Source organism: Chinchilla lanigera, unplaced genomic scaffold, assembly GCF_000276665.1.
Source record: "Chinchilla lanigera isolate Chin_1 unplaced genomic scaffold, ChiLan1.0 scaffold00016, whole genome shotgun sequence".
Taxonomy (NCBI): Eukaryota; Metazoa; Chordata; class Mammalia; order Rodentia; family Chinchillidae; genus Chinchilla; species Chinchilla lanigera.
In genome coordinates this window covers 3750762-3769220 of record NW_004955417.1, presented here as the reverse complement: position 1 = coordinate 3769220, position 18459 = coordinate 3750762, and the positions used below count along the sequence as shown (strand labels likewise).

Genomic DNA, 18459 nt, shown 5'->3' with positions numbered 1-18459 from the left:
AAAATGTTTTCAGTAATTGAAAAAACATTACCTACCTGTCTGAGTTATTGTGATCTTATTCTTGTAATGTGTTAGGGTAGCAGGAAAATTCCTTCCATCTCTGAATTTCACACAAAGATGTCCCACTTAGAGGCTCATTATTATTTGTTTATGGAAAGAACATGTTGGCGCTGTTGGTTGTACACATCATGGTGCATGTGAAATTGGCTTAAAAGAACCCCATGCTAGTTGTCATTACAAACACAAATCCTACACCTTGGGGAAAAGAAAGTTTATAAGATGTGCACCTTCAAAGGCAGGAGACCACTTTAGTGAAAATTAAACCCAGCAGGGAGGGCTTTAAAAAGAGCTAAAACTTGAAAATCAACAACAGTGCAGCTATTCAAGAGGAACTAATTCCAAATGAAGCAAATTCTTCATGTTACGTGTTAAAAATGTCTTTTGGTTTTATCGTCTTAGTTTTAGGAGATGAGAGGGTACAGTGTTGTAGGACTTTTGAGTATATCACTCCCTGATAGTCCCTGAATTATTTGTCCTGCTATCTTTCTTTTCCTGGTGTATACTAATCACCAACTTTGAAAGAGAATATAAATATTTCTATTTTTTCATGCTTTCCACAAGTATGTTCATGCAACAGAAAAATGAGTTTTTCCTGAATGATAGAGTAAATCCTTAATGAGTTTTTGATTTAGCACAATTCCTTAAATCCTTTCAGTAGGATACTCTGTAGGGTTGGATTGTGCCTTATATAGTGTACTTTCCCCAAATCTAGTTATTTAATTAAATTAGTTTGGGAAACACAATCCAGAGAGTTATTTGAGTAAATTTTTATGGGTTTAAAATCTCCATTGCGCCAGATACATTGTAGGACTTTTTGTGCTCTTCTAACTCTGCTTTTAAAGCTCTGGGTAGGGATGGAGGCTGGCACCAGCTGAGTGGAGCGGTATGCTGTGTTGTTATGAACATCACGCCTAAGTCAGTTTGTTTGGGCAGTTAATGACAACTGAGGTAGGATTTGTGTGTTTGTTTAAAAGTTGAAGCTTCTGTCTATTAAGTTTTTCTTTAAAAAAAAAAAACAAAACTGGCTGGGGATTTAGCTCAATGGCACAGCGCCTGCCTGGCAAGTGGAAGGTCGTGAGTTTGATTCCTGGTACTGAAAAAAACAAAACAAAACAAAACAAAACAAAACAAAACCACTAGCTTGAACTTCACAGAACCAAGGGCTTTATTCTTATTTATTCAGTCGGTTTGTTCCAGGGAGCTCCTTACAGACAGTAAACACATCCACGTAAAAATAAAAGTTTTTTGAAAACTGATCTCAAGTCTAAAGCTCATTTTAACACCTTTGTCACTTTAACTAGATTAAAATACATGGTTTCAATGACTCTGAATAATGAAAGAGTGAATATGATCTCCAAACAACACTTGAGTGGCCTCTTGTAAAACAAGGCACTCATGCACAACGAAGAGGATAGCATTTTTAGAATAATATTCTACACATTAAATGTTGATGTGCTTTTTCATATAATAATATATGAGTTATTCCTTTTCAGAAAGAGTTGAGCTACAAGAATACATGCATGATTCTTTTCACATTTCAAAACTTGGTGAGGGATGGAAGTGAGGCTCAGGGTTAGAGCACTTTTTGTTCTGCCTGAAGCCCTGGATTCTACCCTTAGCACTGAAAGTGAACCAGCCAACTAACCAGCCAGTCAAGCAAAGCTTGGTGAAAGTCCTTGAGGGCACAGTTTTCACATGCTCAGGAAGCTCAGTGTTATCTTCAGGCACAGAGTTTATGTTATCAACAATTCCAGGTAATAGTTGGAACTTTCCAAAAGAGCGCTAATCAGTGGTTCTACTGATGTTTTCATTTGTAAAGAGTTTAAAGTCACTGACTGTGTCAGCCAGTTTCCAGGAAACATGGTTCAAACTTAGGGGGAGATCCTGGCAAGGCTTTTCCCGTGGTGTGGCCAGGGCGGGAGGGCTTTCTGCAGTGCAGACAAGCTTGGAGAAACCAGATGTACTCAGGGACTATTTGTCTCTTTGAATTAGCAGATGTCTTCACTGCTTCGTGGACTTAGGGTTTGGAGTGATACTTCTTATTTGCTGTCTGACATTTGCCAAAGTAATCCTTGCTCCCCAGCCTCCTGAGGAACAGATGCAGACCTTTAAGTGGGATCTTGATATTCAGTGTCTTTGTTCCCTTTCCTTATTTTTTCCATTCTACTAATTTGGCCTATTCTGCAAATAATTCAAAAATTTGAGACATAAAAGGACCAGTTGTTCATCCTCTTAAAATCATTCCTCTCTGTCTTCTGGTGCTTGCAGTTTCGGAGGACTCTTAACTAGGAAATACTTTACTTGGTGTCACGTTTATGTTGCAGGATAGGATCATTTTCTTTTGGCTATTTGAGTCATATTGAGTCATAGTTTAAATTTTGCTCCAAACTACAGTTCTTCTGGAAATTTATGACTAATTTACCCACAATGGACATTTCCTGTTAAACAAAGCTTGAAATTAAATACAAATAGAAAGGAAATGACACAATTGAAAGACACAATTGTTAGACTGGGGAGTGGAAGACTTAGCCTCCATCTCAGGTTCTACAACTTGCCCCACATGTGTTTGGTTTCATCTGAATTTCACTTGATAGATATATAAAATCAGTGTCAATACCTAATCAACATACTGACATAATACGTGTATAAAACTTACCAAAGTGATATTTATAAACACATTGCACATTTGACAGGTATATACAACTCTAATAGTACATACTGAGATTATATATATATATTTATATATGTTTATATATATTTATATATCTATAAAAGCATGGATGGAATATATTAAAATATAAGATTATGAGACAAACATAATTTTAAAAGACATTTTGATTCTCATATTTGCTTAAGGTATTTTTTGGGTATCTATTGTTTTTCTATCTCAAATGGATTACCCAGAGATGAAAGTCACATCTCCTTCAGTCATAAATGGCTTAGTGGGTGTCAGATACAGACCAGTGACCACTGCTTAAATAATACAATAGAGTACTGTGATATATTCTAAAATTATAACCTTTTAGAAATAAATATATATACATAAAAACATACAAATGGTGATCAAAATATATAGTGAGTGCTTAATTTTTAAAAATTATTACAGTAAATGACACATTGCCAATAATTCTCCCCTTGAGACAATATCCCTTGCTTTGAACACACTTATCCTATCTTTTTTTCCACTTTCTGAAGAAATTCTGGAAGTTCTCCTTCTTTTTTTTTTTTTTTTTTCCGGTACCGGGAATCGAACTCACGACCCTGCACTTGCCAGGCAGGCGCTGTGCCTCTGAACTAAATCCCCAGCCCTAGAAGTTCTCTTCCTTGAGTTTCTTTATGCTGTCTGATTTAAAAATTGCAGCGAATACAGCTGCCAGATGCCATCGAAGGGAAAGGCAGCCTTGTAAGAATATTATGGTGCATCCTTACCTACTTTATTCATCCAGTCTGTGACTTCTGGCTTTTCCTCAAGATCAGAACAAGGGGAAACATTTTGAATCCATGCAGGACACTGAGGCAGCCAGCAGGGTGCAACCAGAGAGTAGGAAAGAAGACCTCTGGAACTGTTTTAGAAAGTAGCAAAAACAATGGCATAAGTGTGCTGGAAACGAGGGGAAGTATTCTGAGGGGGATTAGTGGCACTACTATACATATGTATCTGGATATGAGCTGAGCGGTGAGACATAAAAGTTCTTCAGGGAGGTCACACCCTTTATTGAATCATATAATGTATCTTCACTTCCTCAGTTTGGAGCCGAGGAAAGTGCTTTTTTGGCGTCCACTTTGCCTTTGTGACCCATAGATAAATGCTCACTGAGGATCAAAGTCACCGGCATGGTGACCGGGCTGGACCGCCCGCAGGGGTCATCCCCCAGCCTGGGGCAGACGGTGGCGCGCCCCGCCCGCTTCAGTCCTGCCCGGAGCCGGAGCGGGATGGGCTGCGGCGGCAGCAGGAAGGTGGTCCCTGAGCCGCCGGAGCTGGGCCAAGGCCGCGCGCATCCTGGGTTTGAGGCAGTGGCCCAAGCAGCTCGGAGCATGCAAGTGGCTCATTTCCGAGCCAGGTTCCACACGCGGGTCCTCGCCAGGTAAAGCGGGAAGCAAGAGGAGGGACTGGCCTGGGGCTGAGTGGAGAAACTTGAGACCATGCCTGACTGAAGCTCCCCTCCTGTGTGCCTACACTTTGCACAAGTGCCTTCCAGAATAGGGGCCAGGGCCTCCCTAAATTCTTTCCCTGCCCCTTTGAGATACAAATCTACACTTTAGGAGCCTAACCTCTGTTAGAATCCGTCAGCAAACACCCAGGGCCCAATAGCTTTTACAATGGCTCACTCTGCACCTGAACCTCCTGAGCTCCTCCTCTCTCCCCTCCCAGCAGTCTTTACCTGAACTGCTATAGTCTGCCTTCCAGGATGCCTTGCTGTTCATAAGTGTCCCCTGTAATTTTTCTTTGGCATCTCTGAGGAGGGAGTGCAGGCGATGCGGGCAAGAAGAGCAAGTGGAGCAGCAAGAAGTGTGTATGTGCGCGCGTGTGTGTGTGTGTATGGTGTGTGCTGTCTGTGTGTCTGTGTGTGTCTGTGTGTGTCTTGCCATCCCTGCCTGGGGCTGCATCCAGACGGACTTGGTTTGCAGGAATCCTCCACCAAATTGTAAAGTGGGATTGTAGTTAATGGAACAGGGCACTTAGGTCTTCTGGACTTGAGGTCGACTTCCATATCTTCTAGCTAATTTGGAGTGTTCCTTAGTCTTGTTCTTCCTCAGTTCCTGCCTCTGTAAAATGGGAGTAGTACATCTGCCCCATTGTGAGGATAATTAAAGTAATGTGTGTAAATGGTTTTCATTAAATATTAGTGCAATGCTTATTGCTGTCTTTATGAAATGTAAGGCTATAGCTGGCCTTCTGTGGGACATAAGCAAAGACTGAAGATTGATTGTCCTGAGAACTAAATTCCTCAGCGTGTGCCATATTGGATTTCTGCAGTGTTTGGTGGGACACAGTGGTGGGTGGTCCAGCTGGCTTCTCAGGCACTTTGAGTCTTACAATTAAGTGGTCCCTTTATCACAGTGCTCTCCCCAGTTCCTGCTTTTCTAGAAAATTTGAAGTACAGTGGTGAGTGGAGGATCAGTCCAGTGGTTGCTAAGCTTCAGAAGGGCAGAGCTGGCCAGGCTGACTGAATTGGAGTCTGAGTGGACACAGGGTCCTGTCAAGGCTAAATGGCAGCTCTGGGAATCTGCATTTAGAGACGATGCTACTCTGGTCTTGTCTTAATGCGTCTGCATAACTCCCACCCCAAGGTATCCCAGGCCTTGGCATGCAAAGGTCTCTCAACATTTTAAGGGCTTCAGAGACTAATTCAGACCTCCTCTAACTCATGAAGAGTTGAGCCCCAGGAGGTTAAGTGATTTGCCCAAGTTAGTGGCAGAGCTGGGCCTTAGAACATAGGTATCTCTGCTTCATTTTGAGATTCCATTTACAACTCTTGCAAAACAAGAATGTTAGAATTCAAATCTGACTGCATTCACTTTCTTTGAGGGGGTTCATTACAATTGTTTCCATGTTTCATTTTTTTAAAACAAATATACCTTCAAAAGTTCTCTTTATAGCGGTAGCAGCTGAGGTTAAAAAAATATTTTCAGTTTACACAATCCCTGGAATGATGTGAAACTGCACCACCTACAAAGTGACTTGGAGTTTGCTGTGTGGGAGGTGGGGATGAGCTAGCAGAAGTAGAGGAGCTGGAGAGAACTTGTGAAAGCATCCTCCCCTGCTTGATTCCATTCCTAATGTTTTTAGAATGTGTGCGATGACTCAGGAATATGTATTCAGGAACTGATTCTTTCACTCAACACTTATTGCTGCCTCCTCTGTGCTACACATCGCACAAGGTCAAAGTCACAGATGGCCAGCATCTGTGGTCTGCAGGGGCTCTAGAGGAAGGCCACAGTAACAGGAAATTGTTATGGCACACGGCCTCGGGTTGTTCATGTGAGACCATTTGTTTCCATTACTGTAAATCCTGGCTTAAAGCTTACTTCATATTACTAGCATTTTTCCAAATATTTTGTATATGAAGGTTTACTTAATAGTATTGAAGTATCGTGAACTGATCAGACCCAGAATCTCCCAAACGAGTGGATGCCAAAGACTTAAATAAATGAGACAAACGTTATAATTTTAGGGCTCCAGGAGGATCAAAACCCTCTAGCAGAATTTGAGGGGGGCCGAGACAAAGAACTTTTCTGGGCAGCCTGTATTTATTTGGTTTTTAAACAAACGAAAGGGATACTGAGGAAAGCACGGGAACTGAGCAGAACCTTGGGAGTCAGTTAAAAGATTTTTCCCAAGTAGTAAATTATGCCAATCAGGAGAATGACCTTATCTCTAGGTTGACATTTATTGCAGGAGAGTGGAGCCCGCAGCTGCAGTCTGTATTTAGTTAATTGAGGTTGGAGCCAGGTGTAGTCAGTTGGGCCTTATCCTGTCCTCTGAGGCATCAAGGTATCAGAGGCCACTACAGGCTTCCGCAGGGACCAGTGACTCTTAGAGATTCACTTACTATGAGTCCACTGCCCATCTCCAGGCAAGGGGCCTACGCCTGGAGCAGACTCACAAGTAAACATAGAAAGCCAATCTATTAATTTTAAATCCTGCTCAGAGCTGCTTTGTAGTGGTCTCCATCACTGAATAAAGCTCCTTTTATTTGAGCAGAAGAGTGTAGTTCTACAAAAATGGTGGTTTGTCTGATAGCTGATGATTGATTTCATGAGCAAATGAATTTGCAGTTTTGAGGGAATAGCGATAAATTAGTATTTGCAAAGTGCTTTCATCCATATTAGAGAAAATGTAAAACTTAGTTGGTCTGAAAAGCAGTAAGATTTGAAATGCCTGTGATTATCTTCCAAATCACACTGGGAGTGCACTGGAATGAAAAAGCAGAGTTGGACAGGCAAGAGGAGAAAGAATCTGTTTAAGATTACCAAATTGGTATCTGTTTTGATAAGGTAATTGGCCAGAAAATTAAATGCAGTGTGTAGAACAAAGCTGTTTTCTGTAAGCTGGTACAGTCAAATGTCATTTTTATTCAGTAAGTACAGGAATATAAGGAAGAAATAAATAGCTAAAAATTAAAACTATAGAAAGAATAAACTCAACAAAAAGAAATAAGGCTATTTAAAGACATTGATACTTGCATTTGAAACTTTGTTACTGAGTATGTGAATTTTTTATAGAATTACCTTTTTCCTCATTACCCTTCCTCATCCTAGAGGATGAGAGGTGTAGTCATCCTCTAGCATTCTTCCTTGCAAGAGATTTTCATAAACTGCAAAGAACATTCAGTTATGGTACAAGTAAGGAAATCTAGTGTCTAGTCCTGAGTATGATTTAAACAATAAATTGGCTAATCTTTTTTTTAAACTCTTCATCTGTACGATGAAACTTTGAATTAAATTCTCCTTTAATATTGTTTCCAGCTGTAGAATAAAGATTTTAATTCTAGTATTTTCTCAACATTTCAGTAAAGTAAGAGGGCTAAACTCGATAGGAATCTTAATTCTAAGCAGAAGTTTACACAGAAATTCAAGTTAAGATCCCCAACTTTTGAAATCTAAGCTCATTTCCTGGCCTTTTATAAGATAATAAATTTGTACATTAATGCTATATACTCCATGTTAGAATTCTTCTATTGGTTACATATTGCAAATGTAAGAGGGTGGGATGGGCACAGGTGATCTGATACTATTCCTACCCGATTTCCAAAACCTGCTGTTGCCACAGCACAGCCAGGTTGACTTTCTGTAAGAAGAGCTACCATGGGGGAAGTGTTCCTGGGACTAAGCTCATATCAGGAAGCTCATAGAACATCGTGTTTGTACCCCAGGATGGTATTTTCCTCTCCGCAGAAGTTATAGTGAGGATTAAGCTTCATTTTAAATCTCTCTGTCTGCTTTGGTTGATACTATTGAGGAATGCCCAAGACAAGTGTTGGAGGAAAGAAAGAAAAGTAGAGGGAAGTCCTGAAATTCTTTAAGGAAAGTTTAGTGAAATACATTGGAAATGATTTGATTTGAATTCAATTGATTCCAACTATAATCTGTGAGAACTTGGGAAATTGCTTCCGTGTATTTTTAGCTTTAACTTACTCACCTGAAAAATGGGGATATTATTATATCATTCATCAGGATTTTTTTAAGGATAAGATTTTTGAAAGAAAAAATAACATTCCTGGAACATAATAAATTTATAGTACATGGTAGCTGTTATGATTGTCTTTCTACCAACTAATCACCTTTACATCATTTATTTGCATTTCAAAAGAGGATTTGCTGTGCCTTCAATGCTAAGCACAAGCAAAAATAAGCAAGAGAATTGGGGGGAATATGAGGATGGACAAGGTGGACAAGATGATACAACGCATAGGCGTCATTAATTTCGAGAATCATCACTTCAGAGGACAACAGCTTTGATTTTTCTTCCCAACAGATACGACATCAAGGCTCTCATCGGAACAGGCAGTTTCAGCAAGGTGGTCAGGGTGGAGCAGAAGACCACCAAGAAACCCTTTGCAATAAAAGTGATGGAAACCCGGTTGAGAGAAGGCCGGGAAGCGTGCGAGGCTGAGCTCGGTGTCCTCAGGCGGGTCTGCCACCCTTACATTGTGCAGCTCATGGAGATCTTTGAGGCCCAGGACCGAGTTTACCTGGTGATGGAGCTGGCGACCGGAGGGGAGCTCCTAGAGAGACTCATCGCTCAGGGACCTTTTACAGAGCGGGATGCTGTCAGAATCCTCTGCATGGTTGCGGAGGGGATTAGGTATTTGCATGCTTTGCAAATAACGCATAGGGACCTAAAGCCTGAAAATCTCTTATACTATCATCCAGGTGCGGAGTCCAAAATCTTAATCACAGACTTTGGGTTTGCCCACTCGGGGAAAAAAAGCGGCGACTGGATGATAAGGACGCTCTGTGGGACCCCAGAGTACATGGCCCCTGAAATTTTGCTAAGGAAACCTTATACCAGCGCCGTAGACATGTGGGCTCTGGGTGTAATCACCTATGTTTTACTTAGTGGATCTCTGCCTTTTGATGATGAAAGCCATGCAGAGCTTTACAGGAAGATTCTGAAAGGCAAATATAATTATACCGGACAGGTAAGAGATTATTATGTTGTGCCTATGTGTTGGTGTAGAATAGTGTTTCTGCATCTCGGCATTGTTGATATTTAGGGCTGGATGATTCTTTACTGTGGAGAGAGAGGAGCTGTGGATTATAGGATGTGCATTATAGGATGCCTAGTAACACCCCCAACTTCTGTCCCCAGGAGGCCTCTGACACGACCTTTCTGGTTGTAAACCCCAAAAATATCACTGTTCAATGTCATTTGTTGAGCAAAATTGCTCCTGGTTGACAGCCATTGGTTTCAAGGAGGCAAAGGCCTTCTTTGATTGCTGACCTGTGTGTGGTTAGCCCTTGACATTGACGACCATGGCGACCAGGGAGGCGGTGTGAAGTTTCTCCTCAGTCAGTTTGCAGAGCCTGAGCTGGCTGACTCACCTATACGCAGAAATTCAACATGGTGCTTGGGTGTTTGGTGACAGATTTTCTACCTCCAGTCTGGATAATCCAAGTCTTCTTTACAAAGTAGCATTTCCTCAGTGAAGTGTTTAACCTCACAGCTTGTGCAAAATAGTCATTCCTTGTTTAAACTTGGAACTCCCAGTGTTCATGAATGTGTGAATTTTTGTTGTTTTGGGTAGGGAAGGAAAGTTGCCAAAGCTTTGTGTAGGAAGCCCAACAAAATAGGAAACTTGTTTTATGTAGGGGAAATGAACAAATTTAATTTCTCATAAAAATGTTGATAGCCTGATTATATCTACTTACAACGTAGCATGTATATTTACTGTACTTTCTTAAACAAAATCAAAGTGAAATAACAAATAAGAGTAACATTATCATACTATGGAAGAAATTTAATGCCTTATTATACATGTCTATGCCTTAAAAACTGATATAAGTTAATAAATGAAAACTAAAACTTACAAAGGAAAGCAGGAAAGGACGAGAAGAATTCAGACAATGCCATAGCATTGCTTATTAAGGTTTAAAAACATGTCCAGCCTCAATAATAACTAAAGAAAACAAAAATACATTTTTTGGTCTTTCAAAGTGATAAGATAAAAGCCCAAGATTATTGCTTCTAGGAAGGTAAAGAGATTAGCCCTCTCATCCATAGAAGATGGATTGTCACAAGTTTCCTGGAAAGTAGCTGAAAGTGTGTATCTGGAACTATGAACAATTTATGTATTTGCTTGATAATTCTTCTTCTAAGATTCTGAGGAAGTAACCTCAGATGTGACAAAGGTTTCAGTGTAAGGATGCTGTTTGAGCTCTAAGGCAATGTTTGAATAAATTATGAGACATCCATATGCGTAATGGCCCCTAAGTTATGCATATTTTAAAATTATAAGATGTTGGAAAATGTTCACAATAAACTGTCAAGTGGAGAAAAAGCAGGCTATATTCTAACCTGTGTGTATGGTATCCTCATGTTCATGGGGAAGATGTATACCTAGGAAAATGGCTAGAAGGAAATGTAGTAAAATGTTAACAGAGTCTGTATCCTGGGGTGGGAATTATGGATCATTTTGGGTTTTTTTAATATTTTGAGTATCATTATATTTTTGTTTTGGTCTTGTTTACACAGAACACATATTTCTATTTTAGTTGTCTATTGTGTAACAAACCATATCAAAACCTAATGGCTTAAACCTATAACCATTTTCACGTGATTCGTCATTCTGTGGGTTGGTGAGGCTCGCCTGGTTGGCTTCCTCTCACATGATGTGGGGTGGGACTGCATCCTTCTGAGCACTTGATTAGGATGCAGTGCTATCACCTTACTAGGGACCACTCAGATGTCTGACATCTTGGTGGAGGTGGCTGGGAAGCTGCATCTGACTAGGTCACGGGGACCACATATCTCTTCTTTTTCATCTTCTCTGTGGGTTGCAGAGTCCCTTTTTCTCCATGAGGTTTCCCCAGTAGGGCAGCCAGACTTCCTATGTGGCATTTCAGGGCTTCTAAGATTGAATATTTGGCTGGGGATACAGCTCAGCGGCACAGAGCCTGTCTGGCAAGTATGAGGTCGTGAGTTTGATTCCTGGTACAAATAAATAAATAAATAAATAAATGGAATATTCTAATAGAAGAAGCGTGGATGTGGCTAGTTATCTCTTGGCCCCGTATCACTTCAGCCTCATTCAGTCAGTCACAGAATGTGTCTACTGTGGGCATGGTCCACTGGGGTCTGTGTGGACTAGATATCTCAATTACTTTCTTTAATGTGATAAGATAAATATATTTTGTTAAAAAAGTTTAATTTGAAGGATGCTAAGGCTGCTCCCCAGAGGCAGCCTTGATAAGGGGATCCATGTGCTCATGATCTACTCTGGGTAGATGGCTCGGGAGACAGGTAAAGAAGCAGGGGTTGGGGAAGTGAAGGCCAAGAAGGTAAAGAGGTGCCGGCAGCAGTGGGGCAGTCTTAGGCTGTGGAGGAGTTACTCCCTAGCAATGTTCAGAGGCAGAGAGTCAGGATTTCATACTCACACCTATCTGTTCGTGGGGTCATTGTTGGTGGTAAATCTCCAGCTTTCAGGATCAAGGCAAAGTGAAAAAGGAGATGCTGGGTTTTAGAAGCTAAGCACCTCAACAAAAAATGAGTGTACCTCTAGAGAAAAGGGCCCCAAAGTTGACAAGGATAACTGACACTTTCTCTGCTGCAGGCATCCCAAGGCCCTCACAGCGCCCTCTGCTTCTTGGACTTGCCTGTCTGTGGCTTCAGAATAGCAACAACACACACTGTGTGATGAGAATGTGACTCTATCATACGTTATTGGATGTATATTCCCTTGACAGGCTTCTCTGTGTTTGTCAGGCACATGTGTCTGTCATATTAACTGTCATATTAGCATCTTTTAATATTATCAAACATTTTATCTTAAGTTGCCATAACAAAATGGCACAGGCTGGATAACATAATCAACAGAAACTTATTTCTTATAGTTTTGGAGGCTGGAAAGTCCAAGATCAAGGTACTGGGAGGGTAGGCTTTATTGAGGCTTTTTTCTGTTGGTTTGTAGTGTGTGTGCACGGGATTTAACTTTGTGTACTTGCAGGGAGAACAGGAATGAGCCTCTCTTCTGAAAAACAAAACAAAACAAAACAAAAAAACCCATTAATCCAGCTGGGCATGATGGTCCATGCCCAGAATTGCATCATTCTGGGAGGCTGAGGCAGAAGACACAGACACAAGTTCAAACCCAACCTGGGCAACTTAGTGATTCAGTGTTTCAAAATAAAATTTAAAAAGGCAGGAAGTGTAGCCCCCAGTATAAAGGTCCTAGGTTTAGTCTGCAGTACCACAAAAACAATGGATAAATGAATGAATGAATGATTAAATAAATAAATAAGCATTAATCCTATCAGGTGGTGGCCTCATCTTTAGTTTTAATTTTAGTTACTATTTTTAACTTTCATTTTTTCCTTTGTAACCCCACCTTCAAATACAATCACACTTGGAATTAGAGCTTCACTATGTGAGTTCTGGATGTTCAACAACATTCAGTTCATAACGATATAGGAAAACTATAACTCCATTCCTATTAGATGTCAAATGTGCCGAGTGTGTGGTCTCACACATCAAGGAATGACATTGTGAACCAAAGGAGGAAGTTAGAAGAGTTTCATTGGCTATAAGGGCAACAAGAATAGCTCCTAGATTTCCAGGAGGGGTCCTGAATAGTTGGTCACTAAGGCCCTTTGTCAAGGACAATTTATACAGAAAAATCATAGTGGGAGTAAGGCATGGGTCAGACTACAATCAATTTATAGGATTACAAGGATAGCCACTTAGCTAATGTTGATCCACTAGGAAAATGAATCACATAACAAGAGCACATGGAAAGAACGAAGGCATTTGGGGAACAGAGGCTAGTACAGGTCCGTATGTTCTGGTTGCCCACCTATGTGTCTGACTCCTGTCTGGGCCCCCTGGACCAGGTGGAGCTTATTGTAGCATAGTCTCAAGCTGCTGTTTATCTTGCAGGTCTGGCTGCTGCATCTCCATCCTCAAGCCTGGCTCTCTTTAGATTTGCCTCCAGCCACAATTCTGATGTCTATCTTTTGTACCATCTTTCTTAAAGCTGTAGTCCCTCTTTGACTGTATATTAATTTTTATGAAACTTAGCTGCCTATATTAATAACATCAAGGAATTCTATATTGAGAGACTCAGAAAATTACATTATAATTTTTTTCTGTTGTCATATTATCATATCATAATATATCATATTAACATATACATATATTATCATATATATTCTCATATATTTATTGACAAGCCTAGTAATTTCAAATTTATTTCGGTGTTACAGTAACTATCGATTCTGGAAGCATAGGTGTAGTGTAAGGGCACCGTCTTGAGCAACTCTGGCTGGATTGCACAATCGGTTCTGCTGTTTACTAAATGTGTAACTTTGATCATGTTTTTTTTTCAGCTTGGTTCTGCTGTGTACTAAATGTGTAACTTTGTGTTTTTTTTTCAGCTTCGCTATATCTCTGTGCATTTATAAAATAGCAATGACAGTAGTATCTACCTAATAGGATTGTTGTAAAGATCAGCAGAACTAATAGATAGAAGTGTTTAGAACAGTAGTATATGTTGGTCCATATGGAGACAGTGTTATTTCTGTGTTAATTGTTTCTTTTATTGTGACCTTTTCCCTTTCCCGGTAGTACTGGTGATTGAACTCAGGGCCTCATGGGCTAAACATGCTATCACCAAGCTGCATCCTCAGCCCTTTTTTTTGTTTATTATTAGGGTCTTATTAAATTTCTCATGTGGGCACAAACTTTCTAAACGCCTGTCTCAGCCTCCTGAGTAGAAGGGATTATAGTCATGCATCATCATGCCCAGCCCATTACGACTATTAACATGGGAAAGGGAGGTTGAAAGATTGAATATTAAGTAAGTTATTAGTTTTGTGCTTTGGGTTTTTAAAAAAACTATTACAAACTTCATTTTTTGAGTGTACTACTTTTATCTTTTAAATGGAATAGTGAGAAAAGGTTGATACTAGAATTTTAATACAAATAATAAATTATAAGCAATATTGCCATTAAGCTGGAAATCATATATTCTTATCTAAATAGATTCCAGTGGACCACAGTAGTTTTTGGTATAAAAGAATTTGATAATAAAAAATCTTATAACCATGTTAGGGAAGTAACAAGGAAAAGCACTGGTATATATGGACATTGACAGAAAATAATTCCCATCTGCTTAAACTCACTCATGATTTCTATGCTATTAGGAAAAAAGACTGCACACTAATTCAAAGCAGGAAAAAATACAAGTCACAGGGTTGCCACCAGTAGACATTTTTAATAAAAATTACTCTTTTAAGGGATGATATTTTGAGAGATTTTAGAACAGTAAATTACAATCAGTCCTTAATTCTCTTAAGCTACAAGAGTCAAGATATGTACAAAATATAAAAGAACATTTTCCAAAATTTCTTTTAATCTTCCCAAGGTAGTGAGTAGTCCAATCGCTGGTATTAACTTTAGGTTTTATACTTTTTGGGGGGTTATTGTTTTATATAATTTAGCCAGTTTCTTTTGGGGAAGACAGACAAATAGGCCAAGAACCAGAGCTAGATGAGGAAAGGAAGAAAGAAAAATGGTAAAAAGACCTGAACTATCCACAACTATTATAACTTACTTTGCAAGTAAATTAATTGGAAGATCTTTAGATACAAGGAAATTCTACATTAATTTTCACACAGTTTACTACCTCTTAACCCGGAACAACTACTAATTCTCCTCCCACTCCTCCCTTCCCTCCTCCCTTCATTTGTTATTATTATTATTATTATTTTGTGTGCTGAGGATTAAACCCAGGGCCTCACACATGCTAGGTGCGCACACTGAACCACTCTATCCAGGCTTGGTTTTTTCTTTTGGAAGGCACAGATTTACCATACTAGTAATATATGGAATTGGTCAGAGAGGCACTGGTAACTTTCCTATTCCATTTCTCTAGATATAATCAGTGAATGTGTCCATGAAGGAACTGAGGGGAAAGGTATGAGGACTTAGTAATAGCAAAAGCAACAATAATAATGATCTGCATATTTTATACTTTGAAAACCATTTCTCCATCCTTGATTTGATTGATCCTAAGAAAGATCTTGTGAAAGTGATAGGAGCACCCTTGTTTTCCTGAGGAAGAAACTGAGACCCCAAGGTTGTGGCCCTGTGTGTGGGTGGACAGCCTGGCTGGCTTGGATATGCTGAGCTCTGTCCCATGGTGCTTTCCCCACATTGAGATGGGCCTACAGGCTGACCCAGGGCAGTGTTGACCCAAGACTGCTGGCAGAAGCCATACCAGGGGGAATTTTAGGGAATGGTGAGGCTGAGCCTGTGAGGAGAAATAATGAGGAAAGCTTTGTCAAACAATGAAAGCTAAAGTAGGCACTGATGATGTCTTCAGGTGACAGATGGTGGGATGGGGATCCATATGTGGTCTCCTAATTGCTTTTGGTGTTATAATATTATTAGCCAGAAATTTTGAGTGTAAACACTCAGTTTTTATTCATTGAGAGAATTAGTACATACATACACAATAGTTTTTTACTTTACTAAGTGTAGACAAAAATAAATTTTGGATTAAGTAGATAAAAATAAAATGGAAGCTCATTTTCTTCCCATATCTGCCTTTGTCTAATACATAATGTGAAACTGACTCATAGGTACTCTCTGATTGCTCTTTATGGTTCAAGAATTCTGTAATTTGTAACTGATGCTTGAATAATAAGGTTTGGCTAAAGAACTTTTTCCCAGCACACCAGTTATGTTATTTTCTAAAACTGCATTTTAATGTACATTCATTTGGTGTCCTTTTAATGAGCTCCCCATAAACCTGGCTGTACATATTTTATACTCTTTTCAGAGAGATTCAGTTGCTAGTCTTAAAATGTTCCACTGGAGACACCTAATTCAACCTTCATTTAAACAGTCTTTGGCCCAGATAAATGTGTCTGGGTCTAGGACCAAGGAGATGTCTCCGGAATTGGAGAGCATGCCGCCCTGTCCAGGACATATGTGCTTTGTCTCGACTTGCAGGTTTGCATTTCATTTTTCTCACGTTTGAGTTTTGACAGACGTGTTCATCTATTTTATAACACTTGTTTTGGGGATAAATATTCTTCACATCTCATTTACCTAAATAAACTCAAGGCAAAAAGAAAGGAAATAATCTCTTCACTTGCTGGTTTCTTGTTCAAATTCTAGGTTAACAGATGCTCAGAGGTTGGAGTGTGTGATGTGTATGCATGGATTATTTTTCCTCACATAAGGGGAAAGAATGGATTGTCAAGACTGTCATCTTTCCTAGACACAGAATTTTTAAAAAGCACAGCACTCAGAAATTGTGTTTTAAATACAGAAATTGTACAGGCAATTTTCTCATTGTTTCTGCTTTTTAGAGGAAATGGATAGATAACCTTAGGTCTTTCTTTCCAGGTTTGTGTTATGTGTTGTTGGTGGGATTGTTTTTCTCTCTGGGATCAAACTCAGAACCTTGTGTGTGCTCGGCAAGTGTCTACCTCTGAGCCACTTCCTCAGCTCTGTGTGTTGCTAGGAAGTACAGAAAAGCTGAAGAATAAAGCAACAGCCCTTTTTTGTCCCCATCTTTGCAGTTGCTACTGTGAATCGCGCCGGTTGTACTCAGAGTATGTGCAGGTGCTGTAAATATTGACAGAGTGAGATGGTGAGACATCAGACAGCTAGGTGTGCATATAGCCATGGTCATAGCTCTGCCACTTGCTGAATCCCATTTGTAGCAACTCTTTGGGACACAGAGGCCCTGTGTGTTGGAAGAAAGGCACTGCAGGGAATCCTCTGCTGAATTGTCTTATATTTTCTTCCCTTTCCAGCTGTGGAGATGGCAGCATCTGGAGTTCTGAGTAAGCTTTCAAAGGGAGAGAAAAATTGATGATTCCTCAACGTAGTCTGTTTACCACTCTACCTAACTATCTGAGTCGCAGGGACTTTGAAATATGACCAGTGTGGGGAAATGCTAGTCTGAAGTAGGCCGTGAAAAGCAGCTGCAGTTTCTGGTCCAGCTCCTGTAAATGGGATGTGGGAACCTCACTGCTAACAGTAGCAGCTGGACAGACATCTGGAAAGCAATTCCCACTTACTGGTTAGAGAGTTGAAAGACAATTTCCATGTTGTTCTTTTTTTGCTACCGGGAATAGAACTCATGACCTCACGGTTGCCAGGCAGGCGCTTGTACCACTGAGCTATATCCCCAGCCCCTCCATGTTTTTCTTTTGCTAAAGAGATCCTTTTTCTTCTCTCAAAAGTGGATTTTTAGATTTATATTATAATAACCCAGTCGTCAAATTGCTTGTTGAAAAAGCTTTTTGGATTTGGTAGGCACTGCTTTATTTGGGAACATGAATCTCTCTGTGCGTTTAAATTTAATGTATTTCATATAATCTTATTTGTGTATGTTTCTTCTTAGCCTTGGCCAAGTATTTCCCACTTGGCGAAGGACTTTATAGACAAGCTGCTGATTTTTGAGGCTGGTCATCGAATGTCAGCTGGCCAGGCCCTGGATCACCCCTGGGTGATCACCGTGGCTACAGGGGCTTCAGTGAAGAATCTGCAGAGAGCCATCTCCCGGAACCTCAGGCGGAGGCTGCCTCCCCACTCTCAGAGTCCTGGATCTGCTCAGTCTTCTAAGTCATGTTACTCTCACAGATCAAAGCATATGTGGACCAAGAGAAGCTTGAAGACAGCAGAAACATCTCTGTCTGCACTTTTATAAGCAGATGATCTCCAGGGTCATTTTACCCAATTTTAAGTCTGATCTGCTAACTTCATTAATGGCATTAAGTCAAGAGGGACCATTTCATCATGATTAGGGCAGCCTAAATTGCTGAGGACTTGGGAGCATGTCATTACTTTAAAATAGTGTTGCCCTTTACCATTTTGTTGGTTGTATTTAGTCCTGGGGTTTGAACTCATGGCCTCACATGTATTAAGCAAGCATTTAGTATTGAGCTATGCCCTAGCCCTTTTAGTTTTACTTTAGAGACAGAGTTGCAACCCAGGCTGGTCTCAGACTTGTGCTCTTTCTGCCTCAGCCTCCCAAGTATCTGGAATTACATGCATGCACCACCACTGTGCCTGGATTTATTTATCTTTATTTTTAAGATGTTTTGGCCTCTCATTTTTCCTGTACATGTATTTATTTCCTGAAATTATAGTGCTGCAAAAGATCAATAGTGCAGTAAATACTATATACATTTAGATCACTGGAGACAGTAGATGAAGAA

The 18459-nt window shown here is 40.1% G+C and overlaps 1 protein-coding gene across 1 annotated transcript; it reads left to right on the top strand.

Moving 5' to 3' along the window:
* Positions 1-3894: 3894 nt before the first annotated feature.
* Positions 3895-18256, top strand: Pskh2 (protein serine kinase H2). The gene is made up of 3 exons (XM_013512698.1): positions 3895-4145; positions 8540-9206; positions 17643-18256. Exons 1-3 carry the CDS (start codon positions 3895-3897, stop codon positions 17946-17948), a joined length of 1224 nt encoding a protein of 407 aa, XP_013368152.1. The 3' UTR covers positions 17949-18256.
* Positions 18257-18459: the final 203 nt, after the last annotated feature.